We start from the raw sequence: 13,763 nt of genomic DNA, 5'->3' as shown, positions 1-13,763 counted from the left end.
TGCTGTCACAGAATGTTATAGAATTTCCATACATGAAAAGTTGAGGTACTGGGCTTGGAGTCCTCTTTCTTGAAAATAATACACCTCTGGTCTTTTCAATAGAGAATCGGAGATGTTTGCTTTCCGACCAAGCTTGTAGACTATTCAGTACATTGGAGGATGTGAGCATACTACTATAGCCTATGAGAATTCTACTTGGTGAGTTTTAGCCTTCCCCTTTATCGCCCTTGATAAAAAAATTAATGAGTTTATTCGGCAAATATTTAGAAGAACTGAGTTTTTATTAAACACATTAGGTATATTTTTTTTTCTTAGTTGTATATTTAAGATACTATAGTACAAGAAAGGACAACACTCTAAATAATAAAAAAATCAATTATAAATATTTAAAAATTACATTATATTTACATGTAACCCGAAGCCAAAAGGAGACAACTTGACAACACCCTCAAAGCTCAGATTGGCGATGAGGTGAGTACTACTAAACAAGGGAGAAACCTGGTGGTTGAGTATGATCTTGAACCGCTCCTTGAACAATGTTTACCTCGAAACTGTTCTTCCTTGACAAATACTGAACCAAAGATCATGTTTGGATTATTTTGGAACATTTTTTTTTTTCATAGAAACCCAAAGAAGATGCAAATCTTCCGAAATACCCGAGAATTTTTGTTTAGCATTTATCAGAGGTGTGAATAGATACTTAAGAATTAAACATATATAGTTGTAATTATTTTAAATGATTTATGAACAAAAATATTCAAAACACTAAGAAAAACTAATACTCTAAACTGAAAAAAATTTGCCCGTATGAAGTTATAGACTAGAAAAACGGTTATTACCTAAGTACTGAGTTTTTAAGTATATGTAGTCATTAGGTCTACTATGTTACATCCAGATAAAGTTTAGAATAATAAAACAGACATGTTGGCTAAGCAAGTGTCCAATAATAGTCTATTCTAATGGAATTTGGCTTATAAAGGAGGGTGAGTGTGTGCCAGGAGCTAGCGGAAAATTTACTGCAACCGACGTGGGAAACGTAAAGTTTATCGTTAGGTGTTTTAACCCCGTAAAGTAGTTTACACAGACACACACGGGTATTCTTTAAAATTCAAATATATATATATATATATATATATAATTTAAATGTTCTATTTGTTCTCAAATATACATAGATATAGATATAAGAAATAATAGTTATTTATAATCATAATTATAATAACAGGAAACAACTGATGAAATAAGGCTTAAAAAGAAAACCTTAAATAATGTTAAACTTATAATTTGTTTTTTCAAAGATATGAGAGTTATTTTTTTTAATTATGGACAATGATGCTTTCATACAATATAGTAAATAAAATGAAAATATATACAAGCGACGATATCAATCAATACGGCTATCATGTACTGTGAAAACAGCCATTAAATTCAAATATTAGCCAAAGGAATTTAAATATGGCTGAAACATTGAGGGGTTATTATTTCGAAAACAAACATGGTCTGTGTAGGATATCTGTTTACTTTTCTTATCGTAATCCCTAAACGAGATTATCTGCGAATCAGTGTGGATACGTTTCCGTGATAAATATTTTCATATTTCTACAGTTTTCATTGTATATATTTTTTTATTTTTCATTTTTATGACAAAATAATGATTTCTTTAGAATTTTTATTTCAATCAGCGTCATAAGACAATTTCAAAAGCACTAATTGAAATATTTATAGAAATAATATTTTTCGTGTTTAATAACATAGTAATTATAAATAGAAAAAAAATATTGTTTTACAGTACATGTTTACAATATTTAACATAATAATTGTAAATATTTATAACAAAATATATTTAAAATCTGAAAACTTTTTATTGCCCCTTCTTGACTTCTTTTGCTTACACCTCAATATTCTAGGTTTGTTAAGACTTTTCAATAATTTATATCATATTGCGTACCATATTATATAATCATAATAACATAATATAATAATTTATATATTTTTTTTAAATACTATTTTATATTCTCTTAGCATTATCTATGCTTTTCATAAAACTATGTTTACTTTTCTATTAGAATTATGGTTATTAACATTTTTTGTTTACTTGTCTTTTTAACTTTTTAATCTTGTAAATTAAAAAATCTAAATTTAAATTGGCGAAATTTAAATTTTTTGTGAGTAATTTCTTTTCATAACGATTAATTGACCAGCACAATGCGTGTAGGTAGGTTGCTTTAAGTTGGGTAAGGTAAGACTCCCCCGTTCTATTTTTATGATTTTGCCTCGGCCTAACTTGAACAAAGTGCAGATCTGTTTCCAGTAGATAAATGGACGATCAAGGAGAGTTTTTTTTGGTCTTTAAAGCTTGTTATTGTCTATCAAACCGTTGAGTATAAAAATGAGAGTCCATAATACTCCTGCCATTTGGAACAAGTTCAAACCTTAGAAGATTGATCAGACGAAGGTGCAATTTGTTGGCATTAAAGCGTTTGAAGTAAATCCTTGTAGTATTATGCTGTAATGCTACTCCTTCGTTAACATCACGTATTTCTGTGGCTTCTTACTTTGTTTTAAACTATATTTTAAATTATATCGAATAATTTTAAAAGAAAAATCAGGTTCACGTTTATTTATGTTGTAATCAATCAGTTCCTGATGTATAGCTTTAATTAAAAAATATATATACATATATATATATAACAATTTTAGTTGCGATTACAAATTCAGTGATTGTCAATCACAAGTGTATGTTGCATTGTATCAGATTTGTAATTGTTTTGTGTATGTCATATAAAATAATATGCATTTTTAAATTCTCTAAATTTAAGTCTGACAGTTCGTTTGTAGCAACCACCTCATGTTAAATCATTTTCAGTAGTTATTCCTAATGACCAGATGACTCCAGGATAATTCTTCTTTTATGTGAACAAGTGGCGAAAGTAAATTTAAACACCTTCCTATATACAGTGTGATATACGCCTTAAAGAGAGAATAAAATCAATATTTGTTTAAGGAATGGAGCAGTACATTTCATTTCAAAACATTGAGTGATGAATTAAAAAACAGGAAAAAAAGTAAAAAGATAAAAAATGTATTGGAATGTTTAAAGTTTTTATGACACTGAAAAGCTGTTTTCACCAGATGCTTTTTCTTGAAGGATTTCGAACTTGCACCTTTAAGATTCTCAATGCACAATAAATGTTTATTTCAAATCATATAATGAGAACCTTTGTGGAGAAAATAACTAATGGTAGTACTTTCATGGTAGTTCTACTTCAGAAGATCTGTGGACCATCTTCATTTCTGAAAATAATGAAGAATCGTCCAAAAAAAAAAAAAAAAAAAACGTTAAAAAAGGGAACTAATCAGTAAGGAGCTCATAATGGAAGGATAGATATATAAATCAAATCATACCTATAAACAGTGCTACTTGAAGAGGTATAATTGTAAGGATGTTGAAGAAATTTAACGGCCTCAAGGGTTAAGAAAGTTAAATATTTTTGTTATAAGCCTCACAACATACAGTGTAAGTCACAGATCCTAAATTATGGACCTGTTTCGTCAAGAACTTCAGGTAAAGATAAAGCCCTCCTGGAAATATTTCCAGGTCACCGTCCAAAATAAAATTAACTACAGATTCATATTGTAAGAATACCACATAATTATTAAATTATAAAAAATATAAAAAAAGCCTGCCTTAATAGAAAAATTAAACCTAGTTAGTCGAACAAAACGCTCATTGGAGTCAGGGCCTCAAGTTGCCCATCCGCCTCATCGATCCTGAGGTTTACAATTTCAAAAGCGGGGTGTGTATGACTAGCAGTTATAATTCTGAGATGAAAGATAAAAGTGTTGTGTTTTATTTTAATCCTTCAATTGTTATTCTATTTTTCAATGTTTTTGATCTGTTACTTGTAACAAGAGAACCATTACAGACTGTGTTGACCATTGGCGTAATATATTGATGAAAATTAGTCCACTTTTTATTTTCATTATTTTATTTCAAAAGAGATTTAGGTGAAATAATTAATTTCCAGTGCGACATGATATTAACATACAATTTGAACCATAATATATGCCCTACTGAATTTCCAACAAGTTTCTCGAATTAGTTACAATTCATCCTAAGAATATCTGATAACTGAAATAATTTTATATACTACGAAATGTATTTTCGTGATAGCAGTGAGATATTAGGTTAAATTATTAATATTCTCTCGTTCACTTATTGTTGTTCTCTTAATGAATGAATTAGATATTCATAAAAACGATTTTTTCAAGAAACAGATCGAAATCAATGCTTTTAAAATCATATATTGTTTTTACAGCGCTCTGTTTTTTTTTTTTTTGTTTTTTTTGTGAAATATCTATATTGCTAAATATGTCGTTTAAGTTGAAAGAATAACACGATTGTTGGGATAACTCTCGCGCAATTGCCACATAAAAGACACCTTGAAAAAAAACAGCAAAGAAGTGAACTCGTTACCCATCCGCATATTTGTCAGTGACGTATCGCTTCAGAGCTAAATGAATATTCATTGTTATTATGTTATTGTTCGGTTAGATATGGTTATTTATATCTAAGGCGCCCTGAAGAACAAGTGATTGGGAGCTGCATAATTTGCTGAACATTCGTGCCGAAAACCTTTTGAGAGCCATGTTAGCCGATATGGTCGAGTGCCATTAGGTTTATTGACTGATCTGATGACAGGACATGATAAGGCTTCTGACGTTACAATCTTAATATGTTTACTCCTCGTCCTACTATCGAGGGAGGAGCGTTGCGTAAGTTCTCTAGGATGGACAAATGATGTCGATGGCCGGTGTAAAGGGATATTGACCTATTTGAACCAAATTGTTCCAAACTCTTGGTTTCACTATAGCCGATAAAGGGAGGAAAGATAACTGGCATTAACCAAAGTACAATACCCCTTCCTGATACAACAGGTTTTCTAATCTTTAACAGTGATATTTACAGTTCCAGAGGTTGATGTCGTCGGTGATAAAAAGAAATCAGCAAAGTGGAACGCTATCACTATATTGTACTTCAAATGTATAAAGATGAGGTCTCTAAAATTGTTCTTTTTATATATTGGATATACAAAAATATATTTCTACATTACAGAGCTTACTTTTCAATTCATTATCATACATAATATTAATACATTATTATTTTTTTAATAATTTTTATTATTATTATTTTTAAGTCAATTCCCCAGCAGTAGAAATCTTTACCTATGCATACTGACGTCCAATATTCTATATATCTCTAGTATAGCTGCACCTGATATAACAGTTATTATTTCGACGAAAAAATAATTTGATAATAAAAAGTTATATTAATGTTCATAGTCATAAAAAAGAAAATTAACAATTTACTCTTCGGCTTTCTAATGATGTATGGTACAATAAACTCCTCTCCTCCAGACAATCAAGTTATTTCATCAAAACTTTAGATTTATCCAATAAATGTAACATTCGGTTTTAATGTTGTTTCACATGTTAAAACATGATTTAGTTACTTTCATCCTAATTCTATGAAATAGTATTTGCAGAAATGCTATGAATTATTTTTTAAATTTTATGACAGTGGGTAAACATTTCAGCTAATGAACCATCTAGATCTCGATTTGTTGATAACATTTTGCCAGAGTTGATAATATTTACATATGACTGTAGAACTATTAGAGGTTGATTTACTACTTAACAGAAATATTCCACAAACCAGGATCGACAACTTAAAAAAAAAAATTGCAGTTTTTTTTTATATACGTATTGCCATGCCTGTTGTTGCATACACAATTTTAATCTTCCATAGACAAATGTAAATTTATTAAACTTTATTAATAGGAAAAGGTCCGTGGCTGCTCCTAGCCAAATAATAATGATTATACTTTAACAATTACTATTTATATTTAGAAGAAAGGTAATGTACATAACTGCTATTATAAACTTGAGTAATTTTAATCAAACGCATTTATCATTTCCGATTCAATCAGACAATAAAAGTATTTATAACTATTAAATTACAGTCATTAACATCAGCAACGCAATTCTGAAGGCTAAATTATATCAGCTAAAATAATATACATAACTGTTCCATTTTGGCACTCGTTCATTAATGATGTTTTGTAACACTTCCAGTGGTTCTTTTAAATAACGATACGATATCAGTTTTATTCATTTTATTTTATTTTTTTGTGACGTTTTGTGTTTTCTCCGATTTATTTTGTAAACATGTTGGTATTTAATGGTGCAAATAAGGTTATTTCTTTTCGAAAGTAACAGAAACTACTGGCTAGATAGGAACAAAAAGTGGAAAACAAATTATAAAACTATATATTATATGATGTATAAATTTAAAGTGATATCTAGTAAAAAAAATTGAATTACATCGCTTTGCTTTCTTTTTTAAATTTATTTTGGTTGGTCTGGTTTTTTATATAATATCCAGGGGATGTTTTTCGAAAAAAAAGTGTATTTATAATAAATTCATTATTTATTGGTAGTTTTAAGAACCATAAAATTACTTACTTTAAAACGTTTTTAAAACTATTATACTCAGAACATTACTTCAGATAGAAAATGAAGCTGGAAGGTTTTAAATTCGCGATATACATTCTGAAAAGATTTATTTTTTGTCTTTTATAATTCTATTAAAAATAATAAACTTTTGAATCACAAAATAGTTTAGGCATTAAAGTAATTGGTTTGAGCAATGTTTACTACATTAAAACTTATAAACAACAGGTATCATGAACGTTTCGGCAGTTACCGACCTACATATCTCAGACCCACCTTATTTCGTACTGACTACAATAGGTGAAGGCAAGATAGTCACATTTCTGGTAGATACAAAGATATTTAACACAACGTACAGAATAAATGTTATTTGATTGAATTTTAGGAGACTATCTGATTTCTCAGTTTTCAGACAAATCCTCTGAAATAAAAAAATAACCTCTAAGGATGAAGGAAGGAATAATGGAGATATTATGTACTACGCTGAAATATTATATACCCACATTTTGTTCTAAATGTCATACCAAATATCGATATTGGTATATTTCAACTAAATAAAAAAAAGGATAGAAAAAAAGCTATTTTCCGTCAAAGCTGTCTGAATCGTTATCCGATGAAATGACGGATTATCATCCACTTTGATTGGAATCGTAATCGGCCAATTAGAACGAAAACAGAGCAGGAAAAACATATCATTAGGAACCGTCTTCTAATCTCCTCTTTTATTCTGCCGATATCTAAATGACGTTGATCGGAAAAAAATACTACGAAAATACTGAACGATTTTTTTAATTGTTTTTTTGTCTGTAGATACTATTGTAAAAGACGTAACCACGTCAAAACAAAGCCTAGATGCACCGAAATTGTAATTCTAATGTATCCGGGTATATTTTTCCTGTCACGTAGAATAAATAGTGCTAATTGAGCAGTCCCTTTCAAGAGGACAAAATTTAAATTTTTAATGAGCTATTTATCTCGCACAGTAAGCTCGTTATAAATTAATTTACCTGTCGCTTCTTACCAAGTAAGTTATTTTGTACCTTAGTTATCACAAAAACTTCAGAACTAATTGTCATACGTCGAAGTTTATTCATCTCGAGCCCCTCACATGTTTCATCGGGATTTTAAGAAATTAATATTAAAACATCTTGATATGATAACTATATTGTGTGAGATTTGCTTAATGAAATAGGTTTCAAAAGTCAGGGCTAACAAATTAGGAGTAACGTGGCACAAATCCTAGGAAATAGTAATTCATCTCTCCTTATTCCAAAATTGTTAAAAAAAAATAATGCACATTTCTAGTTTTTTACGTTCTTGGCGGATTGAGTTCAACAAGTTAAGAGTTTTCATTATAGAAATCAATTAAATTACAAATAAATTCTTTAAGAAATATTAACTGTGATAAGGATGTCTATATACAACCTTGATGAGACAAAGGACCTGGTGAGAAGGTTTATTCATTTATTTGCTAATAAATATTTTTATTAAGATGTAAAAGAAAATCAGATAAAAACTATAGAACTGTGTGTTAAAATATTTGAAAATTTTACATACTACCATTAAATCTACATCTGTATCTATTAAAAAGTCTGTTATTTGCTTTATAGCTTTTGAAAACGAATTAAAATCATAATTTTGTACGTTAGTGGTAAAACCAGTGAAACTATGTTAAATTCCATTATTACACTATTTTTTTTCCAGCAATTTTGCAATAAAGAGAGATGAAATAATATTTCCTAGTTCGCAAGTGGAATCACAAGCTATTCAAAAATATCTGCCAAGTCCTCATATATAGTGTTTTTTTTATCGCCTATTTTTTTATTGTTTATTTTTCTGGAGACAATGATTTTCCTGATTTTTACTATTTTTTAATTTATTATCTCCAACTTTTAGTTATAATATTTGTCGTTTGTGAATTAAATCTACATGAAGAGGAATTATTGAAATATATTAATGAATTTGTCTTCAATAGGAAATAGCTGATAAAATCTGATTAAATTAACACAACACCCATTTTACTCTCATTTCTAACTTCCCTCCTAATTAGGGCCAAATCTGAACACCCGTTTTTTAAATATAAAGGTGCTGAGGAAAATACGACTACGCATGCGTGAGCGGAAAATAGCTGACGGAATCTGGAAAAGCACGTATAGGACGGATTAGGTTTTATCCTGTACCATTCTGGTAAGTCACATAAACATTGGACCAACCAACTTGCATTCGATCGTTTATCTCCAAACGCAAATGATGAACTATTTACGCATTTATCAGGAGAAAAAGATCTGATATAATTACTCTTTTGTAAGCTTAAAGGAAATGTGATAAGCTGTCTAAAAGCTCCATATTTTGGTGCTGTTTTAAGCGCTTAAACAAGCGCTGAAGTCTTGAAATCTGTAATTTTTATTGGTTATGGATATTTCTTTTTTAATAGGAGTTATATGCTAGAAGGGATTTAGAAAATTATGTTTGCGGTTTTGTTAGCAAGACATCAAATGAACTAAAGCAAAAATCAATAAACACTCTAAAAATGTGGAAATTAACCCTTAAAAAATTGTATTTATAGAAATAAACCATTACTAGGCTATGTCCGGGTAACAGAAAAATAGGAAGAAACTGATCTGTTCTTCTTAAATTAATTATTCAACATTTTTCAATTATTTGTTGTAATCCTATAATAATTAAGTATATGTATATTTATAGATTTTATGTATTATTTATTATGTCATGTTCATTTAATTATAACATTTAAATCCGTTTACTGTTGGAAAATAAAATCAACATGTGTACATCTGTCATTACCTCATTAATAATAAACCTGTTCAATTGGATTATACTCTCGAAAGCATTATAAATACATATACCGCCTATTTTACGTTTAAACTCCCTAAATGTAACTGAATTATAAACGTTGATCCTTCCATTAAAAATTAAACAAGTTTGGAGATGTGTTGGGTACTGCAGATATTTTGGGCAATGCAATTAAATTGTCATTTATTTTCTAGTGCTTTACTACTATATGTCACTGTGAGATTTAAACCAGTATATTACGACTAAATTAGAACACAACATAAAGTGCGTTTCACACGCAAACAGGATGGCATTACGCGTGAACAACCCTGAGATTGATTTCAGCAAGCAATGATAAGGACTACGAAATAATTATCAGTCTGATTGAGATAAATCTTGTGTGATGCAACATGATAATGCTCTTTTTACATCGATTTTATTGTTTCCCTTGTCGCGTGTTATGACTTAAATATTTTTAAATCCAAAAACAAAAATAAAAATACTTTTAAATAAGAAGGTTTAACTTTTTATTTAATGTATTTTGTTCAAAAAGTTCTTACGATTTCTATGATACATTCACTATGTTCCTTTATTGACGTTTCCAAATTTCTCCCATCTTCAGAACGAAGCATCTGAAAGATTTTTAAACATTGGAACTTTTTTTTGTGTGAATAAAATATATAATAACTTTTTTTTATCTTTCCAGTTTTTACACAGTCCTATATATTCTTATTAAAATAATTTATCGATAATTAATCACATTGGACTCTTACCCTTAACTTATATCTATTTAAATCCTCCCCTTTACCAGAACTGTTATGTATATATTTTTTTCAAAACAACTTTACGTTACATACGACTGCTTATTTCCCTACTATGTGACAGATAGTAATATTAATAAAGAAACAATAGAAAAAGTTACAAAATCGATTTTTCAGAAAACATTTTTGTTCTATTGTGATCTTGAAGATTGCGTTAGTGTCACACTCTAACTAAAATGATAAATTATCAGTAGATTGCCATAGACACTCAGTAACAAATCATATATCAAAATGTACGATAATGTTTCAAAATGTTGGATGTATCATTATGATTTTCATAGAGATTTACGACGCCACGAGCCTGTTTCATGAAAAGTTCAAATTAAATTAATAAAAATGGATAAATGATGACGAAACTCTTTCAGTAATGGTCTGGGATTGGCTCCTGGTTTACCAAAATGTTTGGTGTGGAATTAGATTTTTTGGCCGACGCAAATTCGTTTATTAAATAGGTTATAGAAGCCTCGAAGCAAAAAAAAGTTCATATGGACTAAGATCCACACAGAAAAGTAAAAATAAATTTTTTTTTTTAGTCTTTTTTTTGTTGAGTAGAAAGGGATTACTCAAAAACTATTTAAGTTAGATAATTCTAAATTGCAGCATAGTAAACTTGAGAAAATCTTCTTTAAAAACAAGAGTTTTTTTAAAAAGGCTTTCAAGCGGGTAAATAACACTAAGTTTTGTTTTTCGTAAAATCATGAATTATTCATGTTTTTTTTTTGTTTTTTTTACCAGCTTCTTACTGTACCACAGCTTCTCCACTTTAAGGAAGACTTATGTTTGATGAGCTACAAATCCATGTTAAATAATTCTAGATTTGTTGCCGCAAATCTGAGATTTGGTTCCTGTTTTGATAGCTGATAAAAAATATTAGAAATAATTGAAGATTTTACGAAAATTAAAACCAGGTTTATGACTTATGACTGATTTAATGACTTCAGAAATAAAAGATATAACGGGGTGAAAATTTTTATATTTTTTTATGATTAATTATGATAATTGAGAAGTATCAAAAGCTTCTAATTTCATGTTAACCAAGAAATAGTAGTAAATTTTTACATTTAAATAATATAAATATTTCAAACATTTAGACTTGTTTTTTTATACAATTTTTTTACTGTATGAGAATGATTTATATTAATTATTAATATTACTAAAGCCAGTAACAGAAATTGATCCTTTCACTAATTATTTATTGTTTTCACTTCATGCTTAGTATGGAGTAAATGTAGAATAATAGAATAGATAAAAATTATATTATATTATGGCTATCAAGGGATATTTCATGACGAAACTTATCTCGTGTTTCATCAGCTACTAGATTTCACTTCCAGCTTCTCTATCTGATGCATCACACGATGCCACTGGTTTATTTGTTCTATATGTTTCTTTAATTTTCTAAAGTTTAATTATTATTAATTAAATCTCTCTAATGCAGTACAATTTACGTACGGATATTGTAATAATGAACGACGCATCATAAACCATTTACACCCATAATTAAAATTAAAAATTAAATATCTAATCTATTAACATCGAAAGTAAAAAATACATTATCAATGATGTTTTTATGTCTGTCTTTATCACGCTTTATTAATTTTTAGAAACAGATAGCTTATTTTGCAGACGTGATTCCCAGAAATCTCTTTTTTTAAACAAAGCAATTAAAATATTTTATTTTTTACTGTCAGAATTAATTATTACTAATTATACATAGAAATATATATTTTTTATATTCATTCACAATGATAAAATTAATTTCATTTAGAACTATATATATGTTTTGATATACTTTATTTATAAAATAAAGAGGAGACGGTATTTTTCGTGACTTGATCAATTATCAAGTAATTAATATATTCATTATTTCTTGCCTAAAAACTGGTCCATTTACAAAACTTGATATTTAATGATCGCAAATAACTTATCAAAGAGCACTCTAATTCAATTACAATATTTACTTTTAGGTAATTGTTCATTATAAATTTATAATATAATTAATTTTGCAAAAAACATTGAATGTGTTCAATATAGTGTCGCCAACACGTGTCTATGAGTTGGGTTGACACAACGATACACATGGTATTGTTTATTTGCCAAATTTATGTAAATTAATAATAATAATAAAGTAATGAGCATTTATTTATTTAATAATCCCTCTGTTACATACATTAAGCAAAAGAAACATACACACAATTTTATAGTATTAACAAATTCATTACAAATTAGACAAATAACTGGTCTAAGATGTAATTTTATTCCTTTTTATTTTATTCATATACGAATATTGCAAAAAATACCAGTTATATAGATAATATTAGTAATATTCTCCATTCATACCTATCTAATTAGTTAACTAGATTTTTTAATTTTAAAATATTAGGATAAGTTTATAAACAATAATTTATATTCTCATTTAATTTAAAGCCTTAATTAATTCTTCGACTACCAAAGCATAAATTCTTAACATTTGGAACTGTTTACAATCAGAATTTTTTTTTACTTTATCTTTCCCACCCTGTATATTTAAGTTCATATTATTTTTTAATTTGCGTCTGCACCACTAATTGATTTTATTAATTTTCTTTCATGGTAATTGAGTTGTTTTGCAATAAAATTTTAAAATTTTGTAATCAATATTTGCTAAAAAAATATAATAATGAAACAAATAAATAGCTTTTCTAGAGAAGTAAGGAATATGCGACTTGAACACAAAAATCCCCAAAATTCATGCGCAGTATAATTTTATTTATCCATTGGAAAAGAAAGAAGAAACTTGGATTTTAGTATCCTTTTGACTTAATATAACAACTGCAAAAAAAAAAGTTAAGTTTAACTCACTCTTATGTTTGGTGTATCCTTTCCAGAAAGCTTTAAGGAAGGCCATGGCTTGTGGTGTTTGTTCGCTGCACTGACATAGGCAAACTGAGCTGCTGTCAGAGTAAGCTGTGGTGGGGAGCTCACTGTTATTTCTAGCCCCACTACACCGACTTTGTTTATATCGTTAATTTGCTCTTTTTACGCATGGTTTCTAAGGTCATCGTCATGGGCCTGATATATCCAGATTCGATTGGTGTTATCTCAATTTGGGCATTTAAGCCAAAACTATCGGATAATTGAAAAATTCAGTTTGTTTGAAAGTATGCCAAACGTTTCGTATACATATTCGTTTTTATAAACGTATATAAACCTCTTATAGCAAAGGAAAAAATACAAAAAGGTTTATATTATATATATTATTTCCATAAAAATAAATAAAATAAAATAACAACAAAGCGAAATAATTTAAAGAATACACTCTTGCTGAATTCTCAGCGTAAGAGAAGAAGTTTTTCTGAAAATTGCACCAGGCAGTGAACTATCTGTAGACAATGAGAGCTTAAACTTAAAATAAATAAAAGTATAAAATGAAGTAAAAGTTTATTACAGGCGTAAACAGAAGTATTGTTACCTTGATTCTTTCTTAAGGGGTCTCTCATCAACATGGCTCACAAAGGTTACTAATATTACTGGTGGAAGATAGTCCGGGTGGTGGTCAATAAAGGTTTCAAAATAGTAACATAAAACTATTTATTGTTAACCAACGTTTCGCCCCACTTTTCAGGGCTTCGTAAGGGCTAAGTAAAAAACAAAACAAAATAC

General features: G+C 28.6%; 1 protein-coding gene across 1 annotated transcript in view; it reads right to left on the bottom strand.

Moving 5' to 3' along the window:
- LOC106685178 (low density lipoprotein receptor adapter protein 1-A) overlaps positions 1-13,089 on the bottom strand; it is a 69,507-nt gene extending 56,418 nt beyond the window's left edge. Inside the window, exon 1 of the mRNA XM_014427732.2 lies at positions 12,963-13,089. Within this exon, the coding sequence (XP_014283218.1) occupies positions 12,963-13,008 (46 nt within the window). The 5' untranslated portion in view covers positions 13,009-13,089. The remainder of the gene's footprint in view (positions 1-12,962) is intronic.
- Positions 13,090-13,763: the final 674 nt, after the last annotated feature.

Source organism: Halyomorpha halys, unplaced genomic scaffold (genome assembly GCF_000696795.3).
Source record: "Halyomorpha halys isolate HHAL.00 unplaced genomic scaffold, Hhal_1.1 Scaffold667.1, whole genome shotgun sequence".
In the NCBI taxonomy this organism is placed as follows: Eukaryota; Metazoa; Arthropoda; class Insecta; order Hemiptera; family Pentatomidae; genus Halyomorpha; species Halyomorpha halys.
Note: the sequence above shows the minus strand (reverse complement) of the source record. Positions and strands in the feature narration are given on the sequence as shown.